The sequence below is a fragment of the Salmo trutta genome, chromosome 27 (assembly GCF_901001165.1).
Source record: "Salmo trutta chromosome 27, fSalTru1.1, whole genome shotgun sequence".
NCBI lineage: Eukaryota > Metazoa > Chordata > Actinopteri > Salmoniformes > Salmonidae > Salmo > Salmo trutta.
This window is the reverse complement of record NC_042983.1, coordinates 26,791,910-26,811,300: the sequence shown is the minus strand read 5'-3', so window position 1 is coordinate 26,811,300 and position 19,391 is coordinate 26,791,910. Positions and strand designations below refer to the sequence as shown.

General features: G+C 41.5%; 2 protein-coding genes across 4 annotated transcripts; one reads left to right on the top strand and one right to left on the bottom strand.

Moving 5' to 3' along the window:
* The first annotated feature begins 5,458 nt into the window (after positions 1-5,458).
* LOC115164759 (complexin-4-like) lies at positions 5,459-11,052 on the top strand. The gene is made up of 3 exons (XM_029717533.1): positions 5,459-5,722; positions 7,897-7,984; positions 10,263-11,052. Exons 1-3 carry the CDS (start codon positions 5,658-5,660, stop codon positions 10,488-10,490), a joined length of 381 nt encoding a protein of 126 aa, XP_029573393.1. The 5' UTR covers positions 5,459-5,657; the 3' UTR covers positions 10,491-11,052.
* A 4-nt stretch (positions 11,053-11,056) lies between these two features.
* malt1 (MALT paracaspase 1) lies at positions 11,057-18,547 on the bottom strand. 3 transcript variants are annotated; one of them, XM_029717532.1, is made up of 17 exons: positions 18,046-18,547; positions 17,472-17,638; positions 17,147-17,268; positions 16,502-16,649; positions 16,034-16,218; positions 15,724-15,820; positions 15,518-15,565; positions 14,936-14,959; positions 14,735-14,779; positions 14,352-14,555; positions 13,963-14,140; positions 13,729-13,800; positions 13,483-13,610; positions 13,052-13,201; positions 12,783-12,940; positions 12,253-12,378; positions 11,057-11,982 (listed from the first exon to the last, which is right to left on the bottom strand). In XM_029717532.1, exons 1-17 carry the CDS (start codon positions 18,060-18,062, stop codon positions 11,533-11,535), a joined length of 2,319 nt encoding a protein of 772 aa, XP_029573392.1. In that variant the 5' UTR covers positions 18,063-18,547; the 3' UTR covers positions 11,057-11,532. The 3 variants fall into 3 exon arrangements, with proteins under 3 accessions (XP_029573392.1, XP_029573390.1, XP_029573391.1); XM_029717530.1 differs by having other exon boundaries at positions 18,041-18,546; XM_029717531.1 differs by lacking the exon at positions 15,518-15,565 and having other exon boundaries at positions 18,041-18,545.
* Positions 18,548-19,391: the final 844 nt, after the last annotated feature.

Sequence of the window (19,391 nt, the reverse complement as noted above, 5' to 3'; positions counted from 1 at the left end):
AGTATTGTCCATGAACATAATTGTTGATCCAAAAAGTAACAACATATTTTACTAAGATGTCTCAGTATATCCAACGACTTATGACATACAACACACTACCTGCCAAATTGAAATCTATTTTCGCCTCCTTGTCCACACCACTAAAGACGCATGAGTAATTCCCAAGGGTATCTCCATTAATGCTGAACCTGTAAAAGAAGATATAATCATAGCTTAATTTCCACATGCACATGTCTAAGGAAAATATGTCTAAAATATAAAGATGTTTTGTCAGTCTAAGAAACATTCACTGTCAAATTTCAATTAGCCACATCATTAGATGTTGGAAAATCATGGGTTCTGGCCTCTGGCAATGGGATACAGTCTGACAAACAGGTGATTGCTGGTAGTCATGTAACCCACCATTCTGGAATACAATATAGCATAGGCAAAGTGCATCATTTTAACTCCTGCAGAAGTGAAATATTACCATAGCATATTTGCATACGGTAAAACATAGATGCCTAATTTGGACATTTCTCCCAAACTCTATGAATATCAATTATAATAGACCATGGTAGATGTACATACATGTACATACAAGTTGAGTGACATTTCTGGTTTACAGTCTCTAAACCTGATGGAACAAAAAATACATACTTATACTCTGTTTAGATGATATTGTTCATTCTCCAAAAGTATAGTAACAATTTCACTTCCATCTTCCATCCAATACCCAGTAATGTTTGGTAGTTTATTTGGATTACCGGTCCATGTACAGTTGAAGTCGGGAGTTTACATACACTTAGGTTGGAGTCATTAAAACTCGTCTTTCAACCACTCCACATATTTCTTGTTAACAAACTATAGTTTTGGCAAGTCGGTTAGGACATCTACTTTGTGCATGACACAAGTAATTTTTCCAACAATTGTTTACAGATTATTTCACTTATAATTCACTGTATCACAATTCCAGTGGGTCAGAAGTTTACATACACTAAATTGACTGCCTTTAAACAACTTGGAAAATTCCAGAAAATTATATCATAGCTTTAGAAGATTCTGATTGGCTAATTGACATCATTTGAGTCAATTGGAGGTGTACCTGTGGATGTATTTCAAAGCCTACCTTCAAACTCAGTGCCTTTTTGCTTGACATGGGAAAATCAAAAGAAATCAGCCAAGACCTCAGAAAGAAAATTGTAGACCTCCACAAGTTTGGTTCATCCTTGGGAGCAATTTACAAATGCCTGAAGGTACCGCGTTCATCTGTACAAACAATAGTACGCAAGTATAAACACCATGGGACCACACAGCCGTCATACCGTTCAGGAAGGAGACACGTTCTGTCTCCTAGAGATTAATGTACTTTGGTGTGAAAAGTGCAAATCAATCCTTGAACAACAGCAAAGGACCTTGGGAAGATGCTGGAGGAAACAGGTACAAAAGTATCTATATCTACAGTAAAACAAGTCCAATATCGACATAACCTGAAAGGCCGCTCAGCAAGGAAGAAGCCACTGCTCCAAAACTGCCATAAAAAAAGCCAGACTACGGTTTGCAACGGCACATGAGGACAAAGATCGTACTTTTTGGAGAAATGTCTTCTGGTCTGATGAAACAAAAATACAACTGTTTGGCCATAATGACCATCGTTATGTTTGGAGGAATAAGGGGGAGGCTTGCAAGCCAAAGAACACCATCCCAACGTGAAGCACGGGGTGGCAGAATCATGTTGTGGGGGTGCTTTTCTGCAGGAGGGGACTGGTGCACTTCACAAAATTGAAGGCATCATGAGGAAGGGAAATATTGTGGATATATTGAAGCAACATCTCAAGACATCAGTCAGGAAGTTAAAGCTTGGTCGCAAATGGGTCTTCCAAATGGACAATGACCCCAAGCATACTTCCAAAGTTGTGGCAAAATGGTTTAAGGACAACAAAGTCAAGGTATTGGAGTGGCCATCACAAAGCCCTGAGCTCAAGAAAGGGCTTAGAAAATGTCTGGGCAGAACTGAAAAAGCGTGTGCGAGCAAGGACGCCTACAAACCTGACTCAGTTACACCAGCTCTGTCAGGAGGAATGGGCCAAAATTCACCCAACTTATTGTGGGAAGCTGATGGAAGGCTACCCCAAATGTTTGTACCCAAGTGAAACAATTTAAAGGCAATGCTACCAAATACTAATTGAGTGTATGTAAACTTCTGACCCACTGGGAATGTGATGAAAGAAATAAAACCTGAAATAAATAATTCTCTACTATTATTCCGACACTTCACATTCTTAAAATAAAGTGGTGATCCTGACTGACCTAAAACAGGGATTTTTTACTAGGATTAAATGTCAGGAATTGTGAAAAAATTGAGTTTAAATGTACTTGGCTAAGGTGTATGTAAACGTCCGACTTCAACTGTACATGCTAGCTCTAAATCGATGGGTTTCAAGATTTTAACTTTTTCAACCAGACTGTCACCTGTATTATAAATAGATTTTTACTGCACATGTAGGCTAGACATTGTAATCTTTAATTTAATGAACCAACCCTATAATACAGCTATAATAGATCTGTAAACTATACACAAAACATTCAGATTAGCATATACCAGAATTTCAGACAAAATTAAATACAAACATTTTCTAAAGTAGCAAAAGATGACTGAGTGAAGAATGGAATACAAATGTGACACTACAATATCAAATTCTGAACACAAACTAGTGGCTCAAATAAGAACTAATAGTTATGTTTCAGGACTGCACTCTTAAAGACTGTTGTGACTGGATCCTTCAAAACCAAGGAAGGATTTGTTTCTGCTGTAAGAGAAATTAACATAAACATTGTTGCTTGCTTTTTACAAGCTACATAAAGTATGTTTATAATAATATACTAATGGTGATATTTAGGGTGAATTAACGTGCCAGTGTCAACTAATCTTGAAATTCACACAGAGTAATATCATCAGATCCCATGCAGTCCATATTCAGAGCATAAAGTATCTAGCTGTTGAATTTCTATTGATATAATGGAGACAAAAGCATTTTAACTGAATCCACATTCGAATCAATCAGCACATCCACAAAGTTCATAGTTTTTCAAAGCTCAGTAGTCTAACCACTACACCTGACATTGAAGCAGTTAACTGCTACAAATGGTAGGCCATGTACAGTAATAGTCATGTAAAGCACATGGTGCTTGCAGTGCCCACTTCAAAGCCATTGCCAGCAGCACATCACTACAAGTGGCTCAGTAATGGAAAATGACCTCTCCTGTGATGCAGTATCAAAGGCAACAACAGATCCAGTCATTGGGTCCAACGTAATACATAATAGTGTAGGATTAAAGGCATCTTGAATACACCACATCAATGCAGTTACTGTGCAAATCAAATGCACCTTTGCAGATGTACTGATACAGCCAAGACACACAGCCACAATGTTTCAACTGGCTAAGGTCACATCACAACCGGCCAAGCAGAAAGACCTGTCTACAAAGCTGATACATATAAAATCCAGATTATTATTTATTTGTATAGATGCTTCCCCAGAAGAAAGGAAGCAGGATCAGGATGAGTTGAAGGGAAGGGACCGAGGGAGAAAACATGGTTGTTTTAGTCAGTCAGCTAGTCCCTTACAATCTGCTGCATAGAGCTCTTCTCTCTCTCTCGCTCATCAGTTTCCTGCTACTCTCTCTCTCTCTCGTCAGTTTCCTTCTATTCTCTCTCGCCAGCTTCCTGCTACTCTCTCTCACCAGCTTCCTGCTACTCTCTCATCAGTTTCCTGCTACTCTCTCTCTCTCTCGTCAGTTTCCTTCTACTCTCTCTCACCAGCTTCCTGCTACTCTCTCTCACCAGCTTCCTGCTACTCTCTCTCATCAGTTTCCTGCTACTCTCTCTCTAACCAGCTTCCTGCTACTCTCTCTCACCAGCTTCCTGCTACTCTCTCTCATCAGTTTCCTGCTACTCTCTCTCACCAGCTTCCTGCTACTCTCTCTCACCAGCTTCCTGCTACTCTCTCTCATCAGTTTCCTGCTACTCTCTCTCATCAGTTTCCTGCTACTCTCTCTCACCAGCTTCCTGCTACTCTCTCTCTCATCAGTTTCCTTCTACTCTCTCTCACCAGCTTCCTGCTACTCTCTCTCATCAGTTTCCTTCTACTCTCTCTCACCAGCTTCCTGCTACTCTCTCTCATCAGTTTCCTTCTACTCTCTCTCACCAGCTTCCTGTTACTCTCTCTCTCATCAGTTTCCTTCTACTCTCTCTCACCAGCTTCCTGCTACTCTCTCTCATCAGTTTCCTGCTACTCTCTCTCACCAGCTTCCTGCTACTCTCTCTCATCAGTTTCCTGCTACTCTCTCTCTCATCAGTTTCCTGCTACTCTCTCTCACCAGCTTCCTGTTACTCTCTCTCACCAGCTTCCTGCTACTCTCTCTCATCAGTTTCCTGCTACTCTCTCTCTCATCAGTTTCCTGCTACTTTCTCTCACCAGCTTTTTGCTACTCTCTCTCTCATCAGTTTCCTGCTACTCTCTCTCTCATCAGTTTCCTGCTACTCTCTCTCTCACCAGCTTCCTGCTACTCTCTCTCTCATCAGCTTCCTGCTGCTCTCTCTCTCATCAGCTTCCTGCTACTCCCTCACTCTATGGGCCCCCCTCCCCTCCTTGTTCTTCCCCTCAGCATCACCGTACTGCCTCCTCTGCCTACTGCTGTTCCTTTATTATTCATACAGACACAGACCCAGGGAACAGACAGTCCTGTCCCATTGTGCAACAGCAACCCTGTACAGTACAAACATTTGGTTGAAAAATGACTTGGGGGGGAGGGGAGGAAAATAGATACACAAGTCATGTCGGATGTGATGTAGGACAGCTATAGGTCACATGGTATGCCTGCCATCTTGGAGATCATTGTTCAAAGTCTGTGTCCATTACTTCCCAAAATGATACGTGCAATATCACATTTATACCGTTAACATCACCTGTGTTAATATTGGCAACGTTTGAAATTACTTCTGTATTCACAATTTTGATGTCCTAATGAAATATATATGTTTCAAGTTGTTTACTTTGGACAAGACAGTATAGTTTCATTAACTGAGTGCAGACTTAGTGATTTACTCAGTGGTATAGTATACAGATTGCACTCTCTCAGTCTGGGACATCTATTGGGACTCAGGATATGGTTGGTGATATAAGGGGATTAAGGTCAAACTCACACAAGCAGCATGACACGGATTAGGCCTAGTGAGTAGTGCTCTGCCCTGTCTGTAGTGGAATATACCACTGTACCAGTCTACACCACAATGTTACCCATCTCAAAAGCAGTCCCTGTGAACTTTACATTTATTACTTTTATTAAATGTTTTAATTTAAATAATCTGTCCCCAAAAGGATTAATCCAGATCATGGCGTTGGCAGAAATGACTCTGATTATGGGGGCTTATGTAGTCAGCCGGCCCATCAGGGATCAGTCGTGCCCTTCACAACGCCATCCCTCAGTCGAAGGCTGGGACTCAGTGACCAAAACTTGAGGACAGAAAAAACAAAAGTGTTGCCTGCAAATCCCCTTGTAGGATATTCACACAGTTGAAGCTGATGGTAAGTAGTGGAGCAGTTTGGTGAAGAGCTACAGTAGTAGAGCTCTGTCCAGTCCAGCTCTCTCCTCCTACCAGAGGAAACATTGTCTCCATGGCCACCGAGGGGATGTCTAGAGAGGAGGCAGAGGAGTACCAGAAACAGCTGGTGGAGGAAAAGTAAGTCACGACTAGAGTTACCATCGATTTTCTGTTAATTACCTAAATTACTGAAGATTCTGGTAACTTCGGTAAATTACCGGTAGCTTTGCAACCCTAAAAAGGAATGCTTTAGGGTTGGGGTCCATTCCATTTCAATTCAGCCAAATACAATTGAAATTAAATGGAAAATACGTTGAAAATTATGCTCCTGAATCTGACCCCAACCTCCTTGGAATTATTAAAATTGCAATTTTTTTATTCAATAGCAAGCAAGAGCAGAGCTTTGTTTTAAACTTTCCCTTTTGTGAAAAATTAGAGCTACACTGTATGATCAAAGGTATGTGGAAAAATCATAGCATTAATATTGAGTTGGTCCCTACTTTGCTGTTATAACAGCCTCCACTCTTCTGGGAAGTTATACCACTAGCCTTCCCTGTAGCTCAGTTGGTAGAGCATGGTGTTTGCAACACCAGGGTTGTGGGTTCGATTCCCACGGGGGGCCAGCACAGAAAAAAAAAGTATGAAATTGTATGAAATGTATGCATTCACTACTGTAAGTTGCTCTGGATAAGAGCGTCTGCTAAATGATGTAAATGTAGATATTGGAACATTGCTGCGGGAACTTGCTTACATTCAGCCACAAGAGCATTAGTGAGGTTGGGCACTGATGTTGGGTGAATAGCCCTGGCTCGCAGTCGGTGTTCCAATTCATCCCAAAGGTCAGGGCTCTGTGCAGGCCAGTCAAGTTATTCCACACCGATTACAAACCATTTCTGTGTGCACAGGGGCATTGTCATTCTGAAACAGGAAAGGTTTGTTACCACAAAGTTGGAAGCACAGCATCGTCTAGAATGTCATTGCATGATGTAGCGTTAAGATTTCCCTTCACTGGAACTAAGGGGCCTAGCCCGAGCCATGAAAAACAGCCCCAGACCATTATTCCCCCTCCACCTAACTTTACAGTTGGCACTATGCATTCAGGCAGGTAGCATTCTCCTGGCATCCGCCAAACCCAGATTCGTCTGTTGGACTGCCAGATGGTGAAGCATGATTCATCACTCTAGAGAACGTGTTTCCACTGCTGATCTTAGGCTTGTGTGGCTGCTCTGCCATGGAAACCCTTTTCATGAAGCTCCCGACAAACAGCTCTTGTGCTGACGCTACTTCCAGAAGCAGTTTGGAACTCGGTAGTGAATGTGGCTACAGAGGACAGACGATTTTTATGCTACATGCTTCAGCACTCGGCAGTCCCGATCTGTGAGCTTGTGTGGCCTACCACTTCGCGGCTGAGCTGTTGTTGCTCCTACACATTTCCACTTCACAATAACAGCACTTACAGTTGACTGGAGCAGCTCTAGCAGGGCAGAAATTTGACGAACTGACTAGCTGGAAAGGTTGCATCCTATGACGGGGCCACATTGAAAGTCACTGAGCTCTTCAGATAGGCCATTCTACTGCCAACGTTTGTCTATGGAGATTGCATGGCTATGTGCTCGATTTTATACACCTGTCAGCAACCGGTGTGGCTGAAATAGCCGAATCCACTAATTTGAAGGGGTTCACATACTTTTCTATATATAGTGAATGTTTGAATTAGACCATATGTTAAGTATAAAAGCCAAACAGGGAGATGCAATGAGAAAACCACCTGTAAATGTACCTTGAGTCAAGAGTATTACACTGATGAAGGTAAAATAAAAATATTTTAACATTTTTGTGAAGAATGTTTTACCACATATTAGGATCATATCACAAGAGTCAAACTGAAAGCAGACTACCACCATGCAGTCCTAGATTACATCACATCCAGATTATTTCTGAATTACTTTCTGTCTCCAATTGCTAAAATTGGTAGGATTGACAAATGCTGTCATAATCTGGAGATCAACACAAACAAAAGTATTACTCTGCGGCCCTAGAAACCGAGTCTTCATATTTTATTTGATTTAGAACTGACACCAATAACATGTGATTGACTGATATGAAAATGGCAATGGCCATTAGGAATTATGATTACACAAAAGCCTAGAAACACATTTTTATCTCTGAAAATACAATGATAACCTTTACGCAACCAGTATCACACAGTGAAAATACAATGCCTTTTAACCATTTTGGATATTCTATTCAACAATATACTTAGACGTTTTTATAGTTTTGATAACATGGTTTCTGTTCTTGTCTGAAAATAGGATGGAGAGAGATTCAGAGTTCTTGGTAAAGAAGGCTGAGAGGGCCACACTGAGAACGTGCTTAAGAGACAAATACAGACTACCAAAGGTAAGACGGTCTCGTCTCATTCTCCTCCGTTCTCATGTCATATGAAACAAGATGAGAAATTATTTTGATACAAATGCCCTCAATAATAAAAAACTATACTGAACAAAATGATCAAACGCAACATGCAACAGTTTCAAAGACTTTACTGAGTTACAGTTCATATAAGGAAATCAGTCAATAAAAATAAATAAATTAGGCCCTAATTTATGGATTTCACATGACTGGAAATACAGATATGCATCTGTTGGTCACAGATACCTTTAAAAGGATCAGAAAACCAGTCAGTATCTGGTGTGATCACCATTTGCCTCATGCAGCACGACACATCTCCTTTGGATAGAGTTGATCAGGCTGTTAATTGTGGCCTGTGTAATGTTGTCCCACTTCTCTTCAATGGCCTTGCAAAGTTGCTGGATATTGGTGGGAACTGGAACAAGCTGTCGCACACGTCAATCCAGAGCCTCCCAAACATGCTCAGTGGGTGACATGTCTGGTGAGTATGCAGGCCGTGGAAGATCTGGGATAGTTTCAGCCTCCAAGGATTTTGTACAGATCCTTGCGACATGGGGGTGTGCATTATTAGGCTGAAACAGGCAGATGAATGGCACAACAATGGGCCTCAGGATCTCGTCACGGCATCTCTGTGCATTCAAATTGCCATCAATAAAATGCAACTGTGTTCGTTGTCCGTAGTTTATGCCTGCCCATACCATAACCCCACCACCACCATGGGGTACTCTGTTCAGTTCAAACCGGGATTCAACCGTGAAGAGCACACTTCTCCTGTCAGATGCAGCAGAGCAGAGAGTTGTGAACAGGTGCACACTTTATCTGGGTAGAGGCAACAAAACAGACAGACGTCACTGCGTCAAAACCTCCAGCCAAAGGAAAAGTGCAAGACACGAAACAGTCACAAAAAATTAGCAAAAGTTACAACAACCTTCGTGAAATACCACGGGAAAAACCCAGCCTGGCGCGTACACACCAAACGCGTAACAATTACAATTTCACACAAAGACATGAGGGGGAACAGAGGAATAAATACATGCAGTGTGATTAGGGAATGAAAACCAGGTGTGCAGGGAACAAGACAAAACAAATGGAACAATGGAAAAATGGAGCGGCGATGGCTAGAAAGCCGGTGACGCCGCCCGAACAAGGAGAGGAAGTCGTGACATCTCCAGCGTGCCAGTGGCCATCGAATGTGAGTATTTGCCCACTGAAGTCAGTTACCGCACGCTGAACTGCAGTCAGGTCAAGACCCTGGTGAGGACACCGAGCAGGCAGATGAGCATCCCTGAGACGGTTTCTGACAGTTTGTGCAGAATTTCTTCGGTTGGGCAAACCCACAGTTTCATCAGCTGTACGGGTGGCTGGTCTCAGATGATCCCGCAGGTGAAGAAGCCAGATGTGGAGGTCCTGGGCTGGCTTGGTAACACGTGATCTGTGGTTGTGAGCCCAGTTGGATGTACTGCCAATCTCTAAAATGACGTTGGAGGTGGCTTATGGTAGAGAAATTAACATTTAATTCTCTGACAACAGCTCAGGTGGCCATTCCTGCAGTCTGCATGCCAATTGCACGCTCCCTCAAAACGTGAGACATCTGTGGCCTTGTGTTGTGGGATGTAAACAAATTTGTGCACAAAATTTGACAGAAATAAGCTTTTTGTGTGTATAGAACATTTCTGGGATCTTTTATTTCAGCTCATGAAACATGGGACAAACACTTGCCTTTATATTTTTGTTCAGTATATAATTTTCCCTTTATATGAATAACATAAGGTGATAATCTTACGTATTTTCTCAGTAAATGAGAACACTATCATAAATTAGTAACATGATGCAGAGGTTGTGTCGGTCAGTGTCAGAGTGACTCAGTACATGCACAGGAGACTAAGGCCTGCTAGTCAGATAGGCCTAAGTACAGTCACAAGATTAAGGCATAAAAAAAGACTGATCGCAGATATCTCACATTTGAGCCCAAGACCCAACATGCCCTGTGTGTGTGTCTGTATGCCATCTGTCTCACAGGCTATGCAGGGAGTCTCCCTCTCTTGCAGGGTCATAGAGGGTCACATGTGATGCTAAATTAAGCTGTTGTTTGAAGTGTTAGCTGTTGGACATAAATCCCCTCAGTAAAAACAGGACCTACTGTATGCTAAAAGATAGTCCAGGAAGAAAAACAATAAAATGTAAACATGATGATATTGTGACAGTACATGGGTATAATACACTCCTACTCAGCCAGCCTGACCTGTGCCTTTGTTGCTGTGTTTAGAGTGAACAGGATGCAAACCTGATGGAGTTGGCAGGAGACGACATCGACGTGCCTGAAGAACTACTCAAAATGGTGGACGAGGACGCCACAGAGGAGGAAGAGAAGGATTCTATCCTGGGACAGATACAGAACCTACAGAACATGGACATGGACCAGATCAAGGAGAAAGCGTCGGCAACTATGGTTGAGATGAAATCTAAAGCAGAGGAGAAGTGCTGTGTCATGTGATGAGAGAAAACATTGGTTCAGTTGATTTGAGATTAGTTCCTAAGCACCAAGTTTGACCAAGGATATAACTTCCAAGGTTGGACTTCCCTGAAATATTCCAGCTTTCAAGTATTCTAATCTAGACTGTGGACTTGGATTGATCCGAAACACGTATATTAGACCTTCTACACAAAGTCTAAATTGAACCAGTCTTAGGTTGGCTAATCTGTCAATAGAGGGTTAAAGAGATGACTTTTAATCTGTCTTTCTCAGAAAGCTGTGGGGAAGAGGTCAGGAAAAACATCACAGGGCTGGGAGGGAGTAAGAGTATTTTCGTTGTTGTAGTTAAAAAAGGTTCTCTGTTCTTTTTATATACAGCAAACCTCATGTTTTCTTTGCAAGAGGGTACAATTGGGAGGAGAAAAAAACAATGGTATCATGGTTATAAATGCTTTGAATTGCTTCATGTTAAAAAAGACATCCCTCTGAATTTTCAGCCTTTGTAAAACAGTGTATATAACTGGATTTGGTATTTTCGTTTGTAATAAATAGAGACGATTCATAAGAACCCCATGAAAAACAATCCATGTCCAGAACTCTGGTTTATATAGTGAGACAACGCCTCCCTGTGGATAAAGTTATTACATTTTGATTACATTTAGTAACTGCTCTTAAAGATCATCTATAGAATATGAAAGAGGCTGGTTAAGATCGTTTTAGCAAAGCTTAATATTACACATATCATCATTATCTAACAAAAGGAAAAAGAGTCGCAAAAAACAACCTTTTCACAGCAGGCTGGATATGTTACCTTTTAAGTACAGCTATACAACTCTGACAGTTATTTCAATTTAAAAATCTAGTCTAAAGTACTAAATATATGTAATCTCCACTAAAGCCAGGCAACTGTATCAAAGAGTTTGCCATGGAATACACTAGGATTTACAGAGTAGACCTACAAACATCCACCATAGCCTGATCCCAGATCTGATGGCCATAGGAGATAGCAAAACAGCAGAAACAGATGTGGCACCAGGCTACCAAGGCCCTAGAGAGGGCCTCATCACTGGTGGTTAAACTGCAGGCTATTAATGAAGACTGTCTGCAGCTCATTTATGTCATCCGTGGTCTCTATGGGAATGCTGGCTCTTCCAGGGGAGTCACTACTAGTACAGCCATAGCGAGAGAAGCTACAGTTGTCATACAGAGTGGAGCTCACACAACCTGAGCCTCCCACAGCTCCCTGTAAAGGCTCGCACACATCCAGGTAAGGGCTGGAGCAGTGTGGGGAGAGAAGGTCTTGGGGGTGGTGGTGGAGGTGCTCGGCTCTGGGGCTATGGCAGGGGCTGTGGGGCATGGGGCAGGTCTGCAGGCAGCTGTTCCTCCTCATGGTGCGGTACAGGTCTAGTCTGGCGATCAGGGGCTTGCCGATGTTGACGTCAGTGGTCCAGTCCACCAGCTCATCCATGGCCTTGAAAGAGCCCTGTAGACAAACTGTAAACCCCAGCGGATCCTACAGAGGAGAAGACAAGGAGTAGAATAACATTTTATTAACCTAATATGTTTATACTAGAGCTCCAGCGGAGTTTTGTCCAAGGTGAGCTCTGCTCTAACATGACACCAGCTACTCCTACAGAGGGGACACAGAGCACACATATAAAGAGGAAGGTTGATTTTTTTAAAACCTTTTTTCAAGATATCAAACTAAAGAGGCAAAGACAATATAATAATGTCGTAGTAATGTGAGAATGTAGAAAGTGGTGATTATCTTTTGTACACTTACCCTGAGCTTCTGTAGAGAGCTGAGGCGTGTGTACAGGCAGTGCTGGGGAAGACTGCTGGAGAGCAGGTAGATGCCAGTCTCCTCTGGTGTCTCCCTGTTCATCTCTTTGGGGTCAACGTCAAGGTCCTGGACAGAACAAAGGAAATGTTATAGGACAAGATGACCTGCATGTGCAAAGTTTTCAGGCAGGTGCTGGAGCCTCAGCATCTTCAGCAGACAGACTCTTTACTCTGCTCCTAATGTTGTTTCAGTAAACCCCAAGAAAGACAATCGCTCTCATTGGAATTGAACAGAGCTGAGGAAAACCATAATGATATCAGTGGCATATTGATTTTAAATTCCTTTCCCTATCCTCCTATCCCTTTGGTGTTCACTGATCGGAAAAGCTTGGATGGATTAGCTACACCTTTTCAGATCTGTGGACACAGGGGGTAGGGGACAGGGAACAAATTGTGAGAAACTGGTGACAGGAGCTTGGGGAAGGAACACGTTTGCATAATTGAACAAGGCGAAAGACTGTAGCGTCTCACCGGGGAGAAGTTGGTGACGTGAGCCTGGCAGAAGAACATGTCCTCTGGTTTCTTCACGATGTGGGTATAAATGACCAGCACGTTGGAGAACTCTGCAGCGAAGCCCAGCTTGATCTGAGCCCCACAGTCAAAGTCCAGAGACATACTCTCAGGCAGTTCTAGAATGAAAACACAACATTATGTCCACAATAAGTACGTTGATCGCTTCAGCTAAACAATTCAAATTGAAATGTACTGCATTTACTTTCATTGGTTGATCGTGTCCTTACCGTGAGCCTTGGCCCACTGACGGTTGTGAGCCAGGGCCATGTCAGAGCTGTCACCAGGCAGTACAGGGTCAGTCAGAGCCCTCCTCTCTGATAGGCTGCTGCGGATCTCCAGAGCCTGCTTCCCCTTAGTGGCATCGAACTGGCCCATGTCTGGATAACACAAACAACACCATAATAACATTGCCTCAGGCTCTCACAGAAGAAATTTGTTAGGCAAAGTATTATTGCCATGATAATCGATGCATGGAAGTATACAGGGTAGGATAGGATAGATTTGTTTCTGTACTCCTGTTACTTATATTGCATGGCACTGCATTAAATCAATATTATATTTCATGCTACATTGACTCCATGACCACAAATACTATAGATGGGGTGACATTTACTAAATGATTAGTTCACCAATACGTAATTGGTCCATTGCTCCTTACCCTCAGCCACTCTGTCCAGCAACACAGTGATCTTCTCATCCTCCAGAAGACGTTTCTTCAGAAACTTGACGAAGACACCGTTAGTGAATCCACTAGAGCTCAGCTCAAACGCTTCTGCATCTTGGCAGCTGCACAATAGAAGAATGGAACAGAATTGGGGAATATGTCATTTCATTTGTTCATACAAAGTTACATGTTACGAATAGAAGTTTAGACATATATTTGAGTAATCATCAGATTACTTACGTTGCATATCCAAAGACAATGTTAGCTGTGACCCTCAATGGTATGTTCGGGGTTGTATCATCATGAATATTTCTAAAAAGAAAAATGTAATAGTTACAGTATTACAACAAACAGGAAATGGTGAGTGGTCTATGTCCCATGTTACTAACAGAGAAGAGACATTGAATAGTAGTGAAAAACAAATAAACATAAAACAAACATCATGGTTAGCACAGTATACAAGTCTTTACCCACCGCTTCCTGCACATATCCAGCAGGAACACATTCAGGCCTGTCTCCTTCTCCTGCATCAGTTTGAGGATGCTCTGCACACACAGGCAGTTGGCTGAGTGGTAGGGGTTTGGAGCATCCACCGGTACCATGAAGCTGTTGCCATAGTTCTCATAACCATGTCCAGCATAGTACAGCAAACCTAGGAAAAGGTTAGTGAATTGAACTAGACAGTAAATAGAGCAGTGAATGAAATAAGACTGAAAATAGACTTCACTTTTTAAAACTAGTATTTATTTTTTATGATTCCCTATATTTTTTTAAATCAGATCAAATAAACTAATATTTGACTGATCAAATTCTTCTAGGTCGGTCTCTCATACTCTAATAGGCCATAATAATGAATGGCGTACCATAGACACCCTTGTGAAGTAAGAGCAGAAACTCGTCCACGGCGTTGCGCATCTCTGACTCGGTGAGATCCAGCAGCGATACTACCTTGAAGTTGAGCTGGCGCAGGAGGTTGGTGAGATCATACACATCTACCATTGGCGCCTTGAGCTGGGGGTGGTTCCGGTACGAGAGGTTCCCGATTAGCAGGGCCACTTTATCCGTCGCTGTGATGAGAGACAAATACCATCAATGACTACGAGTTGAAATCAGTTGTGGAAAAATTAAACATATTGACCAACATGGATAAAAAATTGTACAGAAGAAATGTTAAGAGGCATTTGATATTCTAGCAGTAATAAAAGGTAACCAAGTACTGGGTGGATTCATGTTTTGTTCTGCGTACCATAAGGTGGTTCTTGATTGCTGTTCAGGATTAGTTCATTGACACCTACAATCACAACACTATCATTATATTATACAGATATTACACATGGTGGATTGATAAACATTCTCAGGAGATAAACTGCTATATGTAATGTGCTGGAAACAATGTCCAATAAACAGTGATAGATCATCTCAGATATTCATTCAATGCGTCACTTACCAGCTCCAAAAGCAAAAACATCATCTGTGGGAAAACAATTTTAGAACAATTACTAGAATTTATATTTCCTGTGCTTTCATTTCAACTGAATTAAAGTAAAAAGTGCCACCGATTAGGTGGGGGTCAGTCAGAAGCCTAACGGATCAACATGCCTAATGTTAGCCATTAGTAAATGAGTACCCACTGAAAATATGTCCTGTCTTGGACATTTACAAATATTCATTGGAAATTAATACGGGACATCTAAGCTGAATCACTGAAAGCTGTGAATGATTATATAATTGAAATGTAGCGATTTTGAGCATAAGTAAAGACAATTTTTCAAATTACAGACAATATCATACTTTCTGTGGGATTGTCATGATTATGCTGTGCTCTCAAAAATATAAATCAATTAAATGAACAGGCAAAAATCCAAAGGATGAAAAAAATGCATGCAACACCTGGAACCAAACCCTCCTCCTCTATAAAAACAGATTCATTTTGCCATCCCATTGTTTGCAACATGGCCCTGTTTTATTCATGCACATACTGTACATCTCAGACGGCCAAACTAAGAGAAACCAGGCACTTCAACTATACCTTCAGAACACTCCATTGCCCCTGAAAACTGGACAGATATCCTTGGTCCTTTCATTCAAGAACAAGAGTAAGTAATCATCAAGAACTGTCACCAAATTCAATGAGAGTTGTTTTAGCTCATATTGTATACTGATAAACAGACCTTTTGTTTAGGCTAGGATCAATATCATCATTATAGTACTGTAAAATAAAGGACTGTGACATACCCACTAGAACGTCTACTTCATTCGTCCACGTCCTTTCGTTGTTAATACAAATCTCACAGCGATACTTTCCATGATGTTCCAGCAGCAGATACGGAATCTGTTTGAATTAACCAACAATATCAAGCTATTTGAAAAAAATTCCAACTAACTCTAACTGTTTTCATCTGATTTGTACAACATTCAACAGTATTGTAGAGTTACTGTACTGTAACTACAAAATATACTGTAACAGTGTAACTTTAACAGTATAAAAGTGGAACTTTCTACATAAGCGCTCAAGGATATTAGCATCCTCCTCTGACCTCCTTACCGTGAGTCTCCTCTTGGAGGCCTCTGGAAAGTGAAGGGGCACCCCGTTCCTGTGCCACTGGTAGCGGGGGATAGGCCTCCCTACCGCCCCACACTCCAGCTGCAGAGAGTCCCCCACCAGCAGTCTCTGGCCCTGGGGCTGGATCACCACCTTCAGCCTGCCCTCTAACGAGTGGGACCCCAACCCTGCATGCAAAACATAAGTTTATTCAATGTGCAGTCGCTCTGGGGGCGAGTTTAGCGAAAGCTTTGGAGGGATAAAAGATGACGTTAGTGCTACAAAGCATTCAGCAAACGCACCCGTTTTGTCTGTCTTTCACAGAAAGGAGGAACCGACAACGTGTAGAAAATGTTAGCCTTATTAAAACGTAAACTGATAGAAATAAAATTCCAAAAATCCCAGGTGGAAGAAAGACATAATAACAATGTTGTCCATGAACTGATTGGGAGGTAAAAGATAGTGTCTCACCATAAGATGTTGCAACATTCAGGACATCCACCTGAGCCCACTGGCTGAACTCAAAGGAGTCTCCACAATTAACCCTGCAGATGTAGAAGCCTGCGTCTGTCAGTTGGACTGGGCTAATCACCAGGTCTGGAGAAGAACTGTTGTGTACCTGGAGAAGTCACAATGTGTCAGATCAATTCATAATACATCAAATATACATCTCTACTTGCACACATCTATCACCCCAGTGTTTAATTGCTATATTGTAATTATTTCGCCACTATGGCCTATTTATTGCCTTACCTCCCTTATCCTACCTCATTTGCACACATTGCATATATACTTTTTCTATTGTATTATTGACTGTATGTTTGTTAATTCCATGTGAACTCTGTGTTGTTGTTTGTGTCGCACTGCTTTGCTTTATCTTGGACAGGTCGCAGTTGTAAATGAGAACTTGTTCTTAACTAGCCTACCTGGTTAAATAAAGGTGATTAAAAAAAATCTATATATATATATCATTATGAAGCCACAGCTGTCACAATGTTATCTGGTCAAGATATCAGCAATATGATTATCTGAAAACATGTTTAATAATAACATGTTTACAACCAATGCATAAACAGTATGGTCTACCTTCAAAACACACCCTAGTAGGCTACCCACCTCCTCCTTGGTTTTGAACCACTGGAATTGAACACCAGCCTTTCCCACAGCATAACAGCTGAGTCGCAGGTTGTGTCCCACTATTATAGCCACAGATTGGGGCTGAATGAGGATCTGGATACCTAAACACAACCATTATGGGAAGAAATTCTCAATAATGATTCAAATATATGTGCAATAAATAATCAATACATTTACATACAAGGACCAAAATCAAGAGTCGAGATTAACTTGTCGCTAAACCCATTTATAATCCTGAGCCTTCCCTCCAAGTACAAACCAGATAATAGTCAGCGAACACATCTTCTAAAGATGCTCTGTATACCTGGTGGTTTGACACACTGTAGGGCCTCTGTATGGCCCATGGTTTGTAGTAAGTCTACCAGATGGCCCAGTGTGCACCCTCTGTCTCCCATGAGCCTGAGCAGCACGCGGCTGGGGCTGCCCTCCAGCTCCAACACCTTCAGAGAGCACATCTCCATCTCATCTGAACTGCACAGTGGAGGACAGGGCAGAATTTATGCACACAGTAATGCACACACTGTCTATGAAACTATTTAATAAGAAAAAAAGTATATGAACAACAGAGGCACATAGCTCACAAGTTAGTTCACACTTAGGATATGAAAAATGCACAGGAATACTGATAACATGTATTATTGTGTTATAAAAGATAAAAGAGGGAGGTGTACTACAGTATGTTGACGATAGGGATAACATTTCTACTGTAAAATCAAACAAGTAAACTAACATGTTTAAAGAATAACCCTTCAGACTAGCCCAACCGGCCGCAAGATGGCGCTATTATTCCTTTTAGGTCGTTAGGTAATACCGCATCAGGAAGAACTACGCGCGACCGTCAGACTGGCTGTCCGACTGCTTAATTAGGCTTACCTCACCCTAAAACGCCGGTCATTGCCGACCATCTCCCCGAGTTTACGCCATCCTTTACTGTTGGTTTTATCCAGAACCTCACACAGTTTCCTCAAGACAGGTTCTTTCAGAAAATGTAAGTTTAAAGACCGGTCAGATGAATCCGACATCTCAACGAGTTACTGTAGTTCAGTTCAGTCAATTTGAAAAAGTTACTTGCAAAACAATCTGAACATTTGTGAAATGAAAAATATGTCGTAGTTTGAAATCAGGTGTTCTACACAGAAGAGGTAGATACATGGTCATGGTCGCTGCAGAAGTTTGGGGGATTTCCGAAGATCATTCTGGGGAGGGCCAAAAAAGACACAAGTTGGTGTTGCTTCCTGAAACAGCTTACAAATAGTGATATACACTCCTACCACTGGGTGGGACTTTCGGTTTAGTTATGGGTCTTCCGTTTTTGGCCCAATACTCTAAACTTGCATCCTTCCTTACCTCCTTGATAACGATATTCTCTGAAGGAAAGGACGAATGACAGAGCAAGGGTGCATTATTAAGAGAAATGGAAAGGGTAATACCTAGTCAGTTGTACAACTGAATGGATTCAACTGAAAAGTGTCTTCCGCATTTAAACCCAAATTGGGTTGAATAATTCCGATTTAAAACTATTATTATTACTTATAAACTGCCTAAAGAGTTCCCTCATCTGAAATAAATTATTTGTATTAATCTATTTGGTTCAACTTTAATTATTTCTAGTCATAGATCATCTCACATTTTTCAATGGTTAGTAATACCAAATATGTTCAATTATACTGACAAGATAGTCGAGTGACCACTCTAACAATGAAAATACATGTCCTCAAAGATGGAGAGCAGGAGCGTGGGGGCGAGATCAGGTGGGACCATTTCACTGCTACTACTCGCGGTTTATTATCTATGCATAGTCACTTCACCCCTACCTACATGTACAAATTACCTCGACTAACCTGTACCCCCACAAATTGACTTGGTACCCCCTGTATATAGCCTCGTTATTGTTATTTTATTGTGTTACTTTTTATTAAATTTTTAATTTATTTAGTAAATATTTTCCTAATTATTTTTCTTGAACTGCATTGTTGGTTAAGGGTTGTAAGTAAGCATTTCACTGTAAGGTCTACATCTGTTGTATTCGGCGCATGGGACAAATAACATTTGATTTTATTTGACCTCCATTAAAGATTCTTTATTATATTGACAAGATAATAGAGTGACCGCTCTAACAATAGAAATACATGTCCTCAAAGATGCAAGGCATGCTGGAAGTGGCGAGATCAGGTGCGACGATTCTAGCTAATGAGGGCAGATACGCGTGATAAACGGGCCATAG